This window comes from Castor canadensis, chromosome 8 (genome assembly GCF_047511655.1).
Source record: "Castor canadensis chromosome 8, mCasCan1.hap1v2, whole genome shotgun sequence".
In the NCBI taxonomy this organism is placed as follows: domain Eukaryota; kingdom Metazoa; phylum Chordata; class Mammalia; order Rodentia; family Castoridae; genus Castor; species Castor canadensis.
Window position 1 is genome coordinate 47,088,425 of NC_133393.1, and position 17,809 is coordinate 47,106,233.

General features: G+C 43.1%; 1 protein-coding gene across 3 annotated transcripts in view; it reads right to left on the reverse strand.

Annotated features, from left to right (window-relative positions):
* Dsp (desmoplakin) overlaps window positions 1–17,594 on the reverse strand; it is a 48,847-nt gene extending 31,253 nt beyond the window's left edge. The window contains exons 1-2 of one of the 3 annotated variants that reach the window (XM_074082930.1): window positions 17,572–17,594; window positions 1,816–1,918 (exon numbers count right to left, since the gene is read on the reverse strand). In XM_074082930.1, coding sequence (XP_073939031.1) covers window positions 1,816–1,905 — 90 coding nt within the window. In that variant the 5' untranslated portion in view covers window positions 1,906–1,918; window positions 17,572–17,594. Of the gene's footprint in view, window positions 1–1,815; window positions 1,919–14,940; window positions 15,435–17,571 lie in introns of those variants that run through there. The other 2 variants (XM_074082929.1, XM_074082931.1) reach the window with 2 other exon arrangements.
* Window positions 17,595–17,809: the final 215 nt, after the last annotated feature.

The window sequence follows — 17,809 nt, forward strand, 5'->3', positions numbered from 1 at the left end:
ATGACATATTGTAAGATGTCACAGTGGGGGAAGCTGGGTGCACAAGACCCACTGCACTATTGTTGCAACTTCTTGTGAGTCTATAATGATTTCCAAGTAAATAAATTCTGTTTTTCTTTAAATAGAAACCTACTGTTTCTGTGCCACTGGGAGTTTGTTCTAGAATTTTACATTTGCTGCTTTTATTTGGCTTCAGCCAAGTGAAAAACCTCATTTTCTTTCCACAGAAATGTTAGCAACTGCAATACTACTTCCTGAGCGTGTTTTTACAGCACTTCGGTGCATGTCAATAGAAACCAGCTGAGGACATGATGACATATAAATTTCAGTGTATCAGAGTCACTACCAATGATGTCCCAGCGGTATGGATGCTCAGCGTGAAGTCACTGGGCCTCCTGTTTTGCTTTATGTCAAGGAATCCAGGCACCTGGAGGAACATTTTTGAGGGGTATGCTTGAAACAACAAGAACCCAAAACAAACTAGTTTGCTGATCTCAAATACCTTTTTAAATGGACTAAAGCAAAGATATATTTTTTTTCTTTTTTGGAGACAGGGTCTCACTACGTAGCCCAGGCTAGCCTTGGAACAAGAATCCATACAATATCCAAATAAATAAATTAGAACACAAAGATATCCTTCAGATAGAAGAACCCATAAATTTGCTTGATTAAAATCCGTTTCAGATATAGATTATTTAACAGAAGTGGTTTGTGATGTGAAAGATTCCAGATGTAAGCTCAACATTAATGTCGGCAGTGGGGACACTGGAACTTAATTCCTTTGCTAAAAAGATGCAATCATCCAGGAAAGGATAGAAAAGGTGGTCACTTCCCCAGCATTCCCTAGTCTGTTTTAAGCAAGCGCAGAGCAAATGCGAGTGCCACGGAAGCTCAAGTACCACGGAATCTACCATTTCTAATCCCAATTCAATGACCTAAAATACCTCCATTATCTTAAGAAACATAAGGGTCTCACAAATGCTACCATTTTCCCTCAGTTTTCAATTGCTTATTTTTTCCTATCCTTATGTTTTCTCTAGTAGAATTATTTTCCCAAGATAGTCACTTTCCCTGAAAAAAAAAATTTTATTAAATCAACAATGCCTATGACCAACCCATCCCAAACCAGTGATGGATACACTGGATATTTCTAGGAAAATATTTAACAGGTTTTGGAATAGTAATTCCAAAAGGGTAGCAATCTGTAATGTAAACATTTGGTGCCAGAACCATATTTGAAAACTTGTTCCCACTGTTAAATCAACATCTCAAATAAGATACACACTGCTATGGTTTAAACATGGTTTGTTCCCTTTGAAACTCGTGTTTAAATTTAATCCCTATTATGAACTATTAAGTGATTAATCCATGCATGTGATTAATGGATGAATAGGTTAATAGGTTACAATCAAAGTGGATCTGCTATAAAAGCCAGTTTGGCTAGGTCTCTTGTGCATTCCTTGTCTTTGCCTGGTGATGTCCTTGCTGCCTCAGGACTCCACCAATCAAAAGGCCATCACCAGATGTGGCCCCTCATCCTTGGGCCAAAATCAAGAACCAAAATAAACCTCTTTTCTTTAGAATTTACCCAGTCTATGATACCATGTGCTACCAGCAATAGAAAACAGTCTCAGACAATATTCCTCTCTCCTCTGTTCTGAAAAAGACTATTTTTAATCACTAAGTGTGTGAAAGAGGTCAGAGAATAGGGATGTACAGGTGGGAACCAGGAGAGTCAAAGTTCACCAGAAACCCATTTGCAGCAGGTGGAGGGGGGAGACCTTGGGAGAAGCAACAAGAGCAAAGAAAGCTTACAGGCTGCACAATGAGCTCAGCTCGCATCAGACAGTCTGAGCAGTTCTGCAGGAGCTCCTGGATGGTGTTCTGGTTCTGGTGCCTGGACATGGTGCCCGTTTGACTGAGGAGGCAAACACAAGAAAATCAGACCTAAAATAGCTTTGTTTCGAATGGTGAAATAATTTGAAACTTTCAGGAAAGTTACAGTAACACAACAAAAGCACTGCTGTGAGGCTCTTCACCGACTCCCCAACTGTTAACATTTTGCTGTATTTTCTTTTCCCCTTCTCCATATCTGTGTATTTATTTTGTCTGATTTATTTAATAATCATTCCCTTTTACCCTCAAATATTCTACTTAAATTTCCCAAGAATAAAGACATTCACTTGTAAAATTACAGTACCAAAATTTTAAACAAAATCGTATGTTCTCCCTCATATGCGGACATTAGATCAAGGGCAAACACAACAATGGGATTGGACTATGAGCACATGATAAAAGCTTTAGCACACAAAGGAGGGGTGAGGATAGGTAAGACACCTAAAAAACTAGCTAGCATTTGTTGCCCTTAACGCAGAGAAACTAAAGCAGATACCTTAAAAGCAACTGAGGCCAATAGGAAAAGGGGACCAGGAACTAGAGAAAAGGAGAGATCAAAAAGAATTAACCTAGAAGGTAACACACACGCACAGGAAATCAATGTGAGTCAATGCCCTGTATAGCTATCCTTATCTCAACCAGCAAAAACCCTTGTTCCTTCCTATTATTGCTTATACTCTCTCTACAACAAAATTAGAAATAAGGGCAAAATAGTTTCTGCTGGGTATTGAGGGGGTGGGGGGAGAGGGAGGGGGCGGAATGGGTGGTAAGGGAGGGGGTGGGGGCAGGGGGGAGAAATGACCCAAGCCTTGTATGCACATATGAATAATAAAAGAAAAAAAATAAAGGACAAAATAAACTCTCAAAAAAAAAAATACTATTTTCTAACCTGCAGAACTTGGTCAGATTTTACCCAATAATGTCCTTCCCTGCAATTTTTTTCCAGTGCTGGCACAAAGCTATCTCAGTCTATCAACCCTCCTTCTTCATCCCACAGCAATCATGTCATGCCCCCAGCACCACTGTACCTCTATGGGAACACCTGACAGTGTCAGGCACAAATGGAAAGATGTCATCAGCAAGTCTGATAGAGGAAAAAGTAGGAGACAAGAGAAAAGCTAATTCTACAAAAGTATTTTCTGTAATCACAGCAAAAGACAGTAATGGTAAAGAAATCACAACATGAGGAAGGTGAAGGAAAGTTTAATATCTTTAATGCAAAAACAGGCCCTTTCTGTCAAGATGTTATTTGAATAAATATTTTTCTCTACAATGAGGCTCACTACATACATTTCAAAGGAGGCACTTTTCTGGAAGATTTGTAACATAAACCTTAAACAACAGTGGTGTTAAAGAGGAATATTGTACCGTCCATATTTTAAAGAGATTCCAGAAGCTTAATTTGCTCCACAATGTAAATGAATCCATTAACAGAGCAAGGGCTAATAAAAGTCTTGCTTTTTAATTTGCATGCTGCAGCATTTCCTACTATAGTTTAGATTTAAAGCACATCAAAGTATTGTTTTAATGTGTGTGAAAAGGCCTCCTGAATGGGCTGCAAGAATGCCAAGCTTCTTCACTGGGCTTCAGAAACACATGGTCCTTCAGCCAGGGCCAGCTTCTGCCTCCTTCTCTCTGTTTGATGCCTTTGACAAACTGAACTTTCTCTGTGTGTGTGTGTGTGTGTGTGTGTGTGTGTGTGTGTGTGTGTGTAAAATAATTTCACTATAATTTCACTGCTTTAAAAAAAAAGGCTTCGCCTGAGGATGCTCAGAGGTAGAATACTCATCTAGAATGTAGAAGGCTCTGGGTTTCATCCCCAGCAACAAAGGGAAAAAAAGGGGTTGAAAAATAATGGCTGTATTATGCCCAGATGGGGCAGGACCACAAGAATGTGGGAACTTCTCCCACAGCGTCTGAGTATGCATCATCACAACATAGGAAAGCACTTTCTTTTCCTGCCTGCTTTGGGGTCCCTCCCTGCAAGCCAGGCTCCCCAACAAGCCAGCACTCGCTGAATGTGGGTGAGGAGCCCAGCCCTCCCTGGGAACCACTCCCAAGGGATGATACCAGCTCCTCCAGGCAGCCCCAGGCAAAAAAACTCCCTGAGCTTTCCACCTATCACAACCAGGACAGCCTCCCCCCTGCTCCCCCATGAATACAACCAGTGTCTTCCCCTCACAAGTACACAGGGAACCTGGCACATTTCTCAAGCTTCTGAGACATAGACAAGATCACACCCATTGTCCTAACTTGTGCAGAATTCCAGCTGCCTTAGAACACTTTCTAGAATGTACCTTTTAGAAAGTAGAGGAAAGAAACTCAAGAGACAAGGGAAAAAATTTCAAATACAGAAACCTCATTTAGAACTCAGAGGAATAAGAAACTAGGAAGGCCTTTCTGGAGGCTGAGGCAGAAGGATGGCTCTAGCCCAGGAGTTCCATATCAGCCTGGCAACATAGTGAGACCCTGTGTGTATAAAAGAAAGGAAAGAAAGAAAAGAAGGAAGGAAGGAAGGAAGGAAGGAAGTCGGTCCTGGGCAATTATACTTGAGTTTTTGCTGTTGTTTGGGTGTTTGTTTTGTTTTGTTTTGTAGTACTTGGGACTACTCAGGTAGCAAGCATTGTACCATTTGAACCATGTCTCCAGTCCTAAATTTGTTTTCTTTATTGAAAAAACAAGAATCGGAGCACCTTTCTTCTGAAACATTTGGAAACTGTTCAGCAAGCTGAGTGAGAGCAGGATTCCCACAAAGAATGCTAGTCCCAAGCATATAAATGAAAGGGTTATCTCTCTTAGCACAATGGAAAGTCAGAGTTTCTTAAATGATTGAAGAAGGTGTACCACTGTAAAAACTATCATAAACTGAGCTGTAAGACAGGAAGTTAAGGGAAGCCAGGAAAGTCATATACAAGAACTTTGTACTGTCCTGGCAACACTTCTGCAAAGTTAAAACTATGCCAAAATAAAAATGCATTTCAGAAAAAGGAAAAGGTTAGGAATGTAGCTCAATTGTAGAGTGTATGATTACCATGCATGAGACCCTGGGTTCCACTACCAATATCTCAACACAGACTGAGAGACAGACAGAGAGATGCAGGAAGCTCAAAGCCAATTGTGAATAAGTGTATCTAAAGTGCACATACATGTTTTAGGTTAGTTTATGAGATGGAATTCACCTGACAACAAAATATTAACTCCCCAGCTTCTTTTTTCTTCACTACTAGAGCAGTTCCATGACACTTGGTCATAAGCTGCATGGGAAGAAGGGAGGTGAAGCAATTAAATGCAGGATTAAAACATCAGTGGGGTTTCTCCATTTTTAAAAAAATATCCCTCCTAGTTTTAAAAGACACTCCTACTTCTAGAGATCAGCTGGCATTTCTACAAGGAAAAGACACATTATCCTCTTCCCCTCACCCACACTATCTAGACTTTTCAAAACTAGAGAACTCTATATACTGCTAATACTAAAACTTCTCAGTGCTTACTAAGGGACTTGCATATGTTCAGCCAACGTGACCTTGATAGGACTGAACTCTTATGCATTTGGCCTTGCTTTTTAGTAAATAGATTAGCAACTATATGGGGAAGAGGAATGCACAGAAATCTAATTTCTTTAAGGGTGAAAAGAAAAGCTAAAATATTGGAATGATGAAACCAAGAACCTTTGGTATTGCTATTTATGTATCATCCAGAAATGTACAGAAAAGTGTAATCTCATGAACAAAATTTCACCTTACACAATATTTCTCCCTTATCCAAGGGATATGTTCCAAGACCCCCAATGGAAATGTCACAGGTACCGAACTCTATATGCATTATGTTTTTTCCTTTACACACATACCTATGATAAACCTTCATTTATAAATTAGGCACAGTAAGAGGTCAATAATAATAATAAAATATAACAAGTACAACAATATTATAATAAAAGGTATTTAAAACTTCTAAATTGTTTAGTTCCAGAACTCGCTTCTGTCCTTAAAGCAAGACTTACTTATCCTGTCTTTAATCTGTAAGAATCCCATATCAATCTGGGGTGTGGTCAAGAAACCCTTTGGAAATAGCGTGGTGAGAAAGGCAGCCAGGTGTGCACCTGGCAACTGGCCGGTCCATCACAAAAGACAGACTCAAGCCAACTGAGGTTTAGTGACAGGAAAATAGAATCCACCTCGACATTTCAGTAAGCTTGGTTTAGCCCAATGAAGAATCCACAGACCTGGCTGTGCTTAAATCAAGGAGGAGGTACAGAAAGGATTTTGACTCACTGGTCAGTCCCATGTCACACAGTCACCTGCCTTGCATGCAGCTGGGATCCCTCTCCTTCTGATCTTGAGAGCTCGCTTCAAGGAGCACATACATTTTTAAGAAGTGTGCAATTGAGCACTTGTAAGTCAGATCACGTTCTTACTGGACACATAATTTCAGGTGTTTTTTAATGATGAAAGTTTTCCAAACTTCAGTTTTCTTATCTGCTGGGCTGGGTCAGAGCTAAGCTTTCATTAGCTCATTCATTCCATAACTCTATTTTAGGTAACCCAGTTTTCATTCATGTAGAGTTTGTTGGGAAAGTGCAACATTCTATCATGTGTGAAAAGTAACTTTTAAATAAATCACTTGACAAGTATGTTTTAAAAATCCCTAGCTTCAAAGAAATTTCAGTAACTCTACAAATGGGTGTCATAAGTAGGAAGATTTAAAACCATGTTAGAAATTTAAGTAACATGCATCAACTTTCCATTTTAAGTCCCATTTCAAAAGAAGCACTGAAGATGGATGACGTCATAGGTTTTTATGGGGAAAAAAAGAAAAAAACTCACTTGGGTCATATCGATCAAAAGAATATTGAGTTCTAAGCTAAAATTAACAGCTGTCTTTGAAAAAAATTCATCATTAGAAGTTTTTCTTTTGGTGCTTGTTTGTTTTGCAGTGCTGGGTGTCTAACCCTGGCCTTGCAAATGCTAGGCAAGCACTTTACCACGAAGCTACATTCCCAACCCAAAACTTGTTTTTTTCATAGCTGCTGATGAAGGGATCTTTATACAAAAACTTGGAACCATGACTTGTTTAAACAAGTTTTAGAAGGAACTAAAAAACATGTTTGTGCAGGCAGGTTCTTTGTAGTATGAGTCACTTGTCTTTTTGAGTTTGAAGATAAAACAATTTTTGAAGAATTAAAAAGTTTTGGGTTGGGAACGTAGCTCGGTTCTGGATTTTAATCCAAAAATGGGCCACGTGAACATGTAAACAATATTATAGAGCTGTGTTTTAGCTCACTATGTTCAAATGACAATCTTTTCTTAAAAAAAAAAAAAGACTCTGAAGTTAGCTGTCCTAAGGCATTAGTTTACATTTGTTGCCAGATATTAAAGGAGAAAAAATACAAGACAAGTATTCGGAGGAGGGATGTACACCATTGCAGGGTAAAAATATTTTAAATATTTACTCTGTTTTACAAAAATAATTTTATAATAATTTTTGCTTGTAATTAGACGCTCACACCACCTGAGTACACTTTCTTTGATTCCTCTTTCCTTCCTCCTTCTTTCCACTCATTCTACCACTCTTTTTTTTTTTTTCTGCAGTACTAGTGTTGGAACTCAGGATCTACACCTTGAGCCACTCCACCAGCCCTTTCTTATAATGGGTTTTTTCAAGATAGGGTCTCACAACCTATTTACCCAGACTGGCTTCCAACTGTGATCCTCATGATCTCTGCCTCCTGAGTAGCTACGATTACAGACATGAGCCACCTGCACCCAGCTCACCTTTCTTTTGATCTTCAATCAACACAGGGTCTTGTAGAGGTACCTGTAACCATCTTATATTTCTCTGTATTCAGGTTCATCAAATTGTGGCCTAGGAAAATCTCAGTAAATATGTGTTAAATTATAATTGTATAATGTATTAATATTGATCTTAGGTCTATTTGCTTAGCTCCCTATAATTTTTTTTCCAATGCTACGGATAGAACCCAGGGTCTTGCACGTGGAAAGCATCTGCTCTAGCACAGGCTTACATAATTTTGAAGACATCTTTCACATATACAATATTGTTTGAGTTTCTCTTAAGGGTCTTATTGTTTGAGTTTACTTCTTCAGGTAAGGATGATACCTTACTCCAAGACTCACCTAAGCACCCAAGACATCAGTTGAGATGTCAAGTCACAGGCACCTGATCACACCTCTGCCCCACTTCACTATTTACACACCTGGCTACTACACTCTTGGAGAACAAAGTCCCATACCTTGTCATCTTCCACTCTTACATGCACCTAACAACACAGGGTTTTGCACACAGAAGGTAATTGATATGTGTTTGTTTGGCTTAGTAAAGCAGAAGGAAAACAAAAGTCATTAAATGTCTGATCTGAGGACATTACCACTCCTTACCCTGATTTCAAAAGCTCAACTCAAGAGCATATCTATTCCCAACCTCATTCCTACCCCAAAAAGTGAGCAAAAAAAGTGTTTTTCCCTGTAGGTCTAAGTGAAAGGGTCTCTGATCCTTCATTCTGTCCCCACCTAGGAGCTGTGGGGCTCCATGTCCTTTCTAGGTGGTTCTCTTTCTTTTGCACTGTTTGGTGGACTGGGTCAGGGAAGGGGTAAACTGATTACTTAACATTACCTTCATAAAGACTTTGAGGTCAGGCATGGTTGTACATACAGCCTGCACTTTTGAGGGATCTGGAGTGGCATGCACTCATGGTGCCAGCCTGGTGTGACAAGTGGGACCCTACCTCCTGCAGTGAGGTAAGGCTTAGCAGGGATAAAAGTACATAGGCACTGCAGAAGTGAACTCCTCACTTGGTGGCTGCTGCTGTTAGGACACAATAATGAAATTTCCCTTTTCTGTTTTTATTTTTGCCCATAATTTTACCTTTGTCCATAATTTTAAGTACAGTGTGCAGGGAATTGGGCATGGGATGAGAGGGGGGAAAAGAGGGGAAGAGTGTGCACGCATGTATCAAAATGTGGCATGGTACCCCAAAAGAGAGGGTTCTGTTTTGAATTATTTCCCTATGCAAAAACTTACATTTATTTCACAGAACCCTGAAAAAGTCCTTTATAAGTTGCCTGATTTCCATAAGAGCCAGCTCCTTTTCTTCCCCCACCCCCAAGATGCCAGGTAAAACAAGGTATGTTTGTGGGTCAAAATTTTATTTGCAAGCAAAACCTTACATCTGTTTGCAGAGGCTCTCCATGACATTTCATGAAATGTAGAGCAGTTGTTCATGGGGTCTTGAAGGACGGTGGTCTTCCAGCCCAAATTGTTAGTGGTGAAGTGTAAATTGTTGGACTGCACTAGCATCTCCCAGGATGTCTCTTTGAAGAAATGGCTCACTGTCTGTCTTGAGGGTATGTGGAGCCGTTGCTTCACCATCAGAACCACTTATGACCAATTCCAGTTTTCAAGAGTCAGGACCACTGGGACCAGTCCAGTAGGAGGGAGAAGGAGAAGGGCTGGGGGTGGGAGGGGGATGGCAGAACCCAAGGCCTCCAGATTGAAACACTCCTTCTAGAATCTTCTAGAACCTCCTCATCTGGAAAGACTGGTTAGCTGAGAGTCAAGGTAGACTCTCTAAGTCACACCCAAGCCCTCATTTGCTCCACCCTAAAGTCAGCATTGAGGCATCAGGACATCAGCAGATTTTCTCTTCCCAGGACATTTCAATCCCCTGAACAACAAGGAAACCATGTCCATATTTAGAAGAAAAAAAGTTACCATTGAAAGCTGTTTTGTCCCATTAAATAACAATTGGACAGCTTAATACAGAATCAACAATTAGTCCTCTTAATGCAAAATCATATCGGGTGGGGGGGGGGTTTTGTGCTAAAACATGTAAAGACCATTTTCTAGATGAATGGAAATTCTATAAGAGTACTAATGAAAGAAAAGTTTAATGGTTACATAAGTATTTCACAGGAATACTGAGTGGTGACTGCAACAGATTATAAAGAAGTAAAAGCTCATATTAGATAGAAAAGAGTTTACAAGTAGAAAAGATGAATTCTAACATCTTTCTCGTTTTCTTTTTGGCAGCACTGGTCCCTGAGCTTGGTAGGCAGGTGCTTTTACTGTTTGAGAAGACGAATGCTAGCAACAGAGGTTTGATCTTTTCTCGAGTCATGTGGTATCCTGGATTTAAATCAGGCTCAGCCACTTAGTAGCTGTGTGACCTTGGACAAACTGTTTAACCATTTTACCCTCAGCTTCCCATCTCTAAACTGGGAAACTGGTCATGAGGCTTGAGACAACATGCATGATGTATCTGAGATATCATTAGATGTCTGTCACATGTAACGGGAACCATTATTAGCCACAGATCTGCTATTTTTATAAAACATACAATTACCCAGATTTTATAACTATGGAAATGTTAGCTACCATATATTAAGATCACCTGAATCTTACTGTGCCATCGTTTCCCCCACAAAATTTTATTTGCATTCTCTCAGTCACCAAGCTCTGAGTCTGGGTTCTCAGACTTTCCCTAGCCTCTCACCTACAGGTTAGTTGAAGCTCTTCCTTCACCTGAGCAGAGTCTACTTTCCCACGTGTGACTTTCATTCCTTCCACCTGCAGTGGGGCAATGGCTTCCTATCGCCACCTCCTTCTGACAGCCTCTCCCCACTGCCTTACCCTATACACAGCTGCCTCATCCTAGTAGGAGCAGCCTAAGGCTCGGTCATGACCATCCTATTTCCCTGCTCCTTCAATAGAGGACACTCTCACTGGCTGCAATAAAAACCTGCTGTGGCTCCCTTTTGCCAAACAAGTCCTTCTTCTCCATGGCCTTCCAATAATCCATCCTTCCACCTTTCTTCTTAGTGCTTCCCCATTTACCATGAATGCTCAAAAAGGAGTCCCCTCTTTAGGCCTTTTGGACTCTTCTCTGCCCACCCATCTTTACCAGCTGAAATACTCCAAAATCGAATTCAATATCACTTCTTCTATCAGCCTTACCAGTGCCTCCCTGATACTCACACCCCTCAAGCCCATTACCTTTTGTTTTGTTTTATTCTATTTGTGGTGCTGGCCTTAGAACTCAGGGTCTTGCACATGCTAGACCACACTCCCAGCCCTACCCTTTTGTATCACAGTACTTCCATTGTCTTCTTTCAAATCTGCATTTTCACCTTGACTCCTGCCAACACTTAACATAGGCATGCAACAGATGCTCAGGAATTGCTTGCTGAATTAATGAAAAAATGGAATTTGAGGTATTATCCTCTTCTAATCACAGTCTAATCTAGTCTAAAACTCAACAGAACCAAGGTGAGGGAAGGTGATCCTTAGTGGTCCCTTCCTACTCTAAAATCAGTGCAAATGCTTTTGTTTATCTCATGCTAAGAAACTGGCTTTTTTTTTTTTTTTTTTTTTTGCAGTGTCAGGGATGGAGCCCAGATTCTGGCACATGGTAGGCAAGCACACTAAGGCTGAGCTACAGCCTCAGCCCCAATTTTGGTTTCAAAATCATGAGATCTGGAGAAAAATAAGCATTAACATGATAACCAAATATTCTTGGAGCTTAACGACTATGACCTTGCTTTTTAATACTCCTACAAAATCACACATTGATTGGTGGAAGACCTAACTGTAGGATTCTGTTATTTTTAGTGACAAATTTCACCACAGGTTAGTAATTTAATGACAAGAATAAAACTAGAGAAATTTTTCTTGAGCTGAACACGTTATTATTATTATTATTATTATTATTATTATTGTTATTTTTCTTTGGTGGGACTGGGGTTTGAACTCCAAGGCTTCACACTTGTAAAGCAGGCACTCTACAGCTTCAGCCACACCTCCCTAAAAACAATATTAATATAATGCCTTAAACAAGAAAACTCCAAACTTTCAAAACTATACCAATTAGGTTATTAAGCATGTAATTTACAAAATATTGGTAAGCTATTAAGTTGAACACAAGAAAAAGTTAAAGTAGTAGATTTCATCCAACACAGGACAGGGGGGTGATGAGGGAAAGCGAGGGTGTTGAGATGTAAATGAGACCTAACAAGGTCTTTAACCGATACCTGGAAAGAACAGCTAGAGGGGAGATAGTTCAGTCAATTTGAAAAGGAAAAAAGACCGGGGCTGTCTGCATGCTCAGATGCATTTACATAAGGCAGGGCTAAATACACTCATTTCAAAAATCACCAATCTAATCCAGCCAAAAAAAGTAGCAGGTTTTGAGGACTGAAGGTGTGGGTCAAGTGGTATAGCACCTGCTTTGGAAGCACAAAACCCTGAGTTCAAACCTCAGTCCCACTAAAAAGAAAAAAGAAGAAGAAAAGCAATAGTTTTGGAAACAAATGAGTTTAAATTCAACCAGTAGTTTTCACAACTGGGTTTTGGGGAGGGGGAGAGGAATATTTATTTCTTAAATAATTATTCACTTGGCAGAGCACAGGGCTCACTTGGGCAGAGAGAGCCTCCTACTTCTACAAACTGCACATCTTGGGCAACTGGGTCCCTCCATACAAAACTACAAGGCCACCAGAAAAACAGGTACTGGTGCCTAGCCTGACTCTTCAATCAGCTGCCATTATTTGAAAATACAGACATCAGCAATTATGGGCTATTTCATATTCAACAGCATCACTACAGGCCAGGACAGGCTTGGAGAAAACTCCATCACCTGAGTCTCCAGAAAGAATGACAGCCTGCTTACTCAAGGCTGGGAACCTGACAGCCACTGTGCAGATGAAAAAAATCCTTCCTCCAATCATTTTTCTTTTGATTTGTTTTCCCTTCCAAGGGGGATGCAAAACTTGACGGGTTTATAAATGGATTTTTATTGGAAAAACAGAAGACAGAAACTCTACACAATGAAAAAACCTGAGCTTCCCAAAAGTAAATGTTTCATTGAGGAATCTTGATAAAACATGTACCTTTACACAATTCATTTGCCCATGTATGAATTAAAATCTTACCTCCCTGCAAAATGTATAAGAGGAGCCAATGGAGTAAAATATTCAATTAATAGGCACTGGTTATTGTCAATTTAAAAGATAAAAGTTGCCAGCTGGGAATGGCTTATGCCAATAATCCTAGCTACTTGGGAGGCTGAGATCAAGAGGATCCTGGTTCAAGGCCAGCCTGGGCAAATAGTTAGCGAGACCACCATCTCCAAAATAACCAGAGCAAAATGGACCTGAGGTGTGGCTCAAGCAGTAGTGTGCCTGCTTTGCAAGCACAAAGCCCTGAGTTCAAACCTCAGTCCCAGCAAAAATTAAAAAAAAAAAAAAAAAAGATAAAAGGCTAAGGGTGTAGCTTAGTGGTAGATACCTAGCATGTGCAAGGCCCTGGGTTTGATCCCCAACACCACAAAAATAACAAAAGAAATCTAGGCTAGTGGAAGCATATTAAATAAAAGATTAACTAACAAATACTTGGTTTATAAAATGTCAAAAGAAAAACCACTAAAGAATCCTTACATATGCTGTCCTGGTTTTAAGTTGTGTGATCCACACATTTAAAAGAATATACTTCCCAAATCTTGGATGCCTGAGACAGGAAAGAATAGTTCCAAATTTAAATGTCTGGCAACTTTTTTAAACAAACTTAAAAGCACAAGTTTTTATTCAGATCGCTTGGCACATTTTTTTTCGTGGAATTCCCCGGGCACATTTTGTTTAGAAAACAAGAGCTCCAAGATTGGGGCAATTCTTTGCTAATAGAAAGAAGAGAAAATAAATGACCAGGATGATCGAGAAATAAATATATCTAAGTAGAAAGCAGGTTGCAACTCGCAGAGTCCCTGCCTTCAAAACTGCTTACAAAACAAAACTCCCCTGGAGTGTATTCAGGTGGCGCCTCCTCAGCCTAAGGCCACAAAGCAGGGCAGATAACGTCCTGGAGTTCAGGCCAGCTTCCCAAAGGCCGGACGTGGGAAGGGCTGGAAGGGGGCTGGAAGGGGGCAGGGGGAAGGGATGGAGGCGGGCCAGCGTCCAGGGGAAATGTCCCTTACCTCCCCCCGCCAACACACACACCCCAGTGACCCCCTCGGTCTGTTAGCGCGGTGATCCAGGGAAGCAGACCCAGCCCTCTTGCCGGTGGGCCTCTCTGGGGCTCCTAGGCCAGGGCGCCATCCCCCTCCGGCCTCCCTTCCAAAGCGCCCCGTATCAAAGGGCTGACCCTGAGCCGGCGCCTCGCGACAAAAGCACTGGGGACGTCCAGCAGATACTTTTTGAAAGGGGGAAAACAAAGGCGGGGAGCCACAGGTGTGCTAGCCGGCCAGGGCTTCGGAATGACAAACTTGTCCAGGCTACATTCCTACCCCGGACCCAGCGATGCCCCTACCAAGAAACTTCATTTGGGGAACTGGGGAATCAGAAGTGGGACCTTCTCGGGGCAGGACCCTTTCTCCGCCGATTCGCGCAGCCTCCATATGAACGCCCGCGGGTGGCGGAGTAGCCCCGGTTGTCCTTGTGGTGGAGGTCTTGGGGTGACCATGAATTGGGGATGAGACAGTTGGAGACCATCGGACAGCTCTGGGGCTACACTCCTTCCCAGTTTTACTTTTGATTGCAGTTAGAGAAGCTGGGTTTTATGGTCACAGCCCCGCCTCGCCTGACCTCCCACCGGCCCGCCCAAACAAAGGCAATGGCAGCCCCGGGGCACTGGGAAGGGTCCCGGAGCCCCGCCTGCTCCGGAGCCCGCTCTCTGAACCCCTCGCGGACCCGATCGGGGCGGGGGTGACGCCCCCTCTGGCCACCCTCCCAGAATTACGAGAGGGAAGAAAGGTGGAACCAAGTCCCACGCTCAGGAAAGGAGCCGCCCCTGTCCCTGTACGCACCCGCACCCACCCGGGTCAACTAGGCGCACGGGGCGTCACCTGGATCCCACTCCCAGCACAGTCAGCAAATGCTTCGTGACCTCGGGCAAACACACTTTTCTCCTGGTAGGCCTGGGTTTCCTGGTTGGCCGCTGGAGAACGGTCCCTCCCTGTCGCCAGGCTCTAGGATTCTGCTAGGAGCCGGTGGACACCCCACACCTGGACCCTGAACTCCGCGCTCCCAGGCGGGTACCCACCAGTAGCCATCGGAGTTTTGGTCGTTGACGGTGTAGCGCCGCGAGTAGTACATCCTGCTGGTGCCACCGCCGCCGCCACCACCGCCACCGCCACCGCCACCGCCACCGCAGGTCACCTCGTAGCGCAGGTCCGGGCCGGACTCAGCGCGGGTCATGCGGCCCAGCGTGTTGATCCGCGGGTGGGAGCCTCCGTTGCAGCTCATGTCGGCGGGCGCTCGGCCCGAGGCGGGCCGCCGCGGAAACCGTGGGGGGACTCAAGGAAAGTTGGAGGGCACCCGAGAAGTGGGGGTGGGTAAGGGCTAGAGGGTCCTTTCCACTACCACGGCCGGCCCGGTCGCAGCGAGCCCGGGATCGGCGACCGGCCAGGAGCGGGAGCCGGAGGAAGAGCTGTGGCTCGGAGGGCGGCGAGGGCGCAGAGGAGCTGGATCGGGGCTGGGTGGTGGTGTTGGTCGGCGGGGGCGCGAGTCTCCTCCCCGCTGGCACCCGGCGCCGGAGCCACACCTGGCCAGTTTCTTCCCAGGGCGGGGTGCGGCCGCCACGCCTCCCCCGCCCCCCGCGGGTGTCACCGACGCGCTCGGGCCGCCCCTCCCCACCTGCGCCCGCGGCTCCGCCCTGCGCCACCCCGGCCTGAGTAACGCCGAGAGGGGCGGGGACCTGGGGACCCGAGCGCCCCGGGCGCGGCGACCCCCCGGGAGATCGGGAGAGCAGGGGCCTCCGCGCTCAGCGCTTTCGCCACCCTGGCCCGGAAGCGGGTCCCAGCTTTCGAGGATTTCCCGTAGGGGGTACGAACGGGGGTATGGGAAACTGGAAGGACCACTCGATTGGACAAAGTCTTGTTAAACATTAACTTTTGCTCATCCGTGGAAATGCTGCCAGCCACCCTTTGCCTGGAAACACAATTGCATCTTTGCGCTTGGGAACTTTTAAAAAGTTTCCTTTTATACAAGTAATCCAGGAAATTGCCCTAGAAACCCAACTTCCGACGTGTAAAAACTAGTCTGAAAAGTCTTCACCAGAAATAATTTTTCTGACATGAAGATAAAAAGGAAAACACCAACAGCCATTTTTTTTCATCAGATAACATGGATATAAGTTGCAATTTATTTTCTCTTTTGACGGTCGTTTTCAGAAGAAATTGTAAAGACTTAAAATCTCAAGCCTCAGTTTCCAATTTTTGTAAAAGAGCCCCGAATATGCTTGTCTTGCACTCGTCCATGAACACCTCTCCAGACCTGTTCCCTTTTGGAATTCGAAGCTCTTCATACAAGTCAGTGACTGGGGCCCTCTTCAACTTGCACCTGAGAGTGACAAGAGAGCCCTGGACAGATACCATCCATTCCACTTGGTACAGATGAGTAACAAGCTAGAACAGTCCAGCGACTTGTCCCAGGGCCACTCCCAGTTAGTAGCTGAGTGTTAACTACACCGTAGTCTCCACCAGCCAGGATTAGATACAGACCTCTGTCACACCATCCACAAAAAGTAGTTTCTATAATTTGAAAAACTCTTAAACTACTGTTTAATAAACACCATTTAAAGATCTTGATAATAAATATTTCTCATCTTCCCAAATAATGCCAGTTATTATATAATTTATTTCTGAAATGTTTATGAACTGAAAAAAAATTGCATATTCTAAAGGGAGTGGGAACAAGTTTTCTAAACGTGCCATATTTGCACCTCTAATGAAACCTCAGTATTATAGGCATAATTTTGACAAGAACATCTTGCTCTTTTGCTTCACAGTTGGCCAGAGCTGATTTGCTTAACTACAGGGCCAAACATACAATGAGATAAAATTTTACCACTGTTAGCACACCCTACCACTGTCTCAGTTTTTTCTCATGCTTAATAAAGGCAAATGTGATCAAGTGTTCAAGTGATTGCACAAACACTGATGTATAGACAAGACTGTGCTTTTTCTGAAACAAAATCAAGAGCCAGAAGTCAGACTAGGCACAAACAGTCCATAATATCCATTGGTTGGAGGAGAGAAAGGCCATTTCCCAGCGTCAGTGAATAAGGCACAGACTTTGATTTGGGATGTTTTCACTCTGCCCCTTGCTTGTTCAGCAAGTAAACATAAGCTGCTATATGGAAATGCTAGGATCAGACTCTGCAAAAGACAAAGATGGATAGGGGGAGAAGTGGTTTAAAGAGAAAGGTGGAGGGGTGAATTCAAGTACAATATATTTGATATATTGTAAGAACCTTTGTAAATACCACAATGTACCCCTACCCAGCACAACAATAAAAATAAATAAATAAGCATGGATAGGGCACACCCACTGACCTTAAAAATTCAAGTAAAAAATTAATTTAAACAATTCAGGGATCTTTTTTTCCCTGTAATAAAAAGGGCATGCATGACATGAATCAAAGAATTACATAGCACAAGTCTTTAAAACAACACACATATTTATCAACCACCTCCTAGTGATGGCCAAGCTACCTCAGTCAAGGGCTTACCTCTGAGGACTTACATAGGAAAGTCAGGATCCAGACTCCACACAGACCTAAACACCACCCAGACTCCCAGAGCTGGCCAGTCTGCTTACAAAAAACCAGGAAAGGAGTGAAGAGCAGAACCCAGTGGTTACACACGTTTGCCACCATTGCTTGCTAACCCACCTTATTGCATCTTGCTCTCCTTCAGGTCTTCCCAGGAACACAAATGGCCTCCAACTAACCAAGCACGACAGGTGTGAGAAGACAGTGGTTTTCCTTTATCTTTCTCTAAGGGCAATACAGGAAGATAAGAGGAAATAAGTAGGTTGACAAAGTAGGAAGATGGAATCCAGACACACACGACATTATTGTCTGGGTTGGCTCATCTCATGATGAAGGCTGAACATTAGAACACCATAGT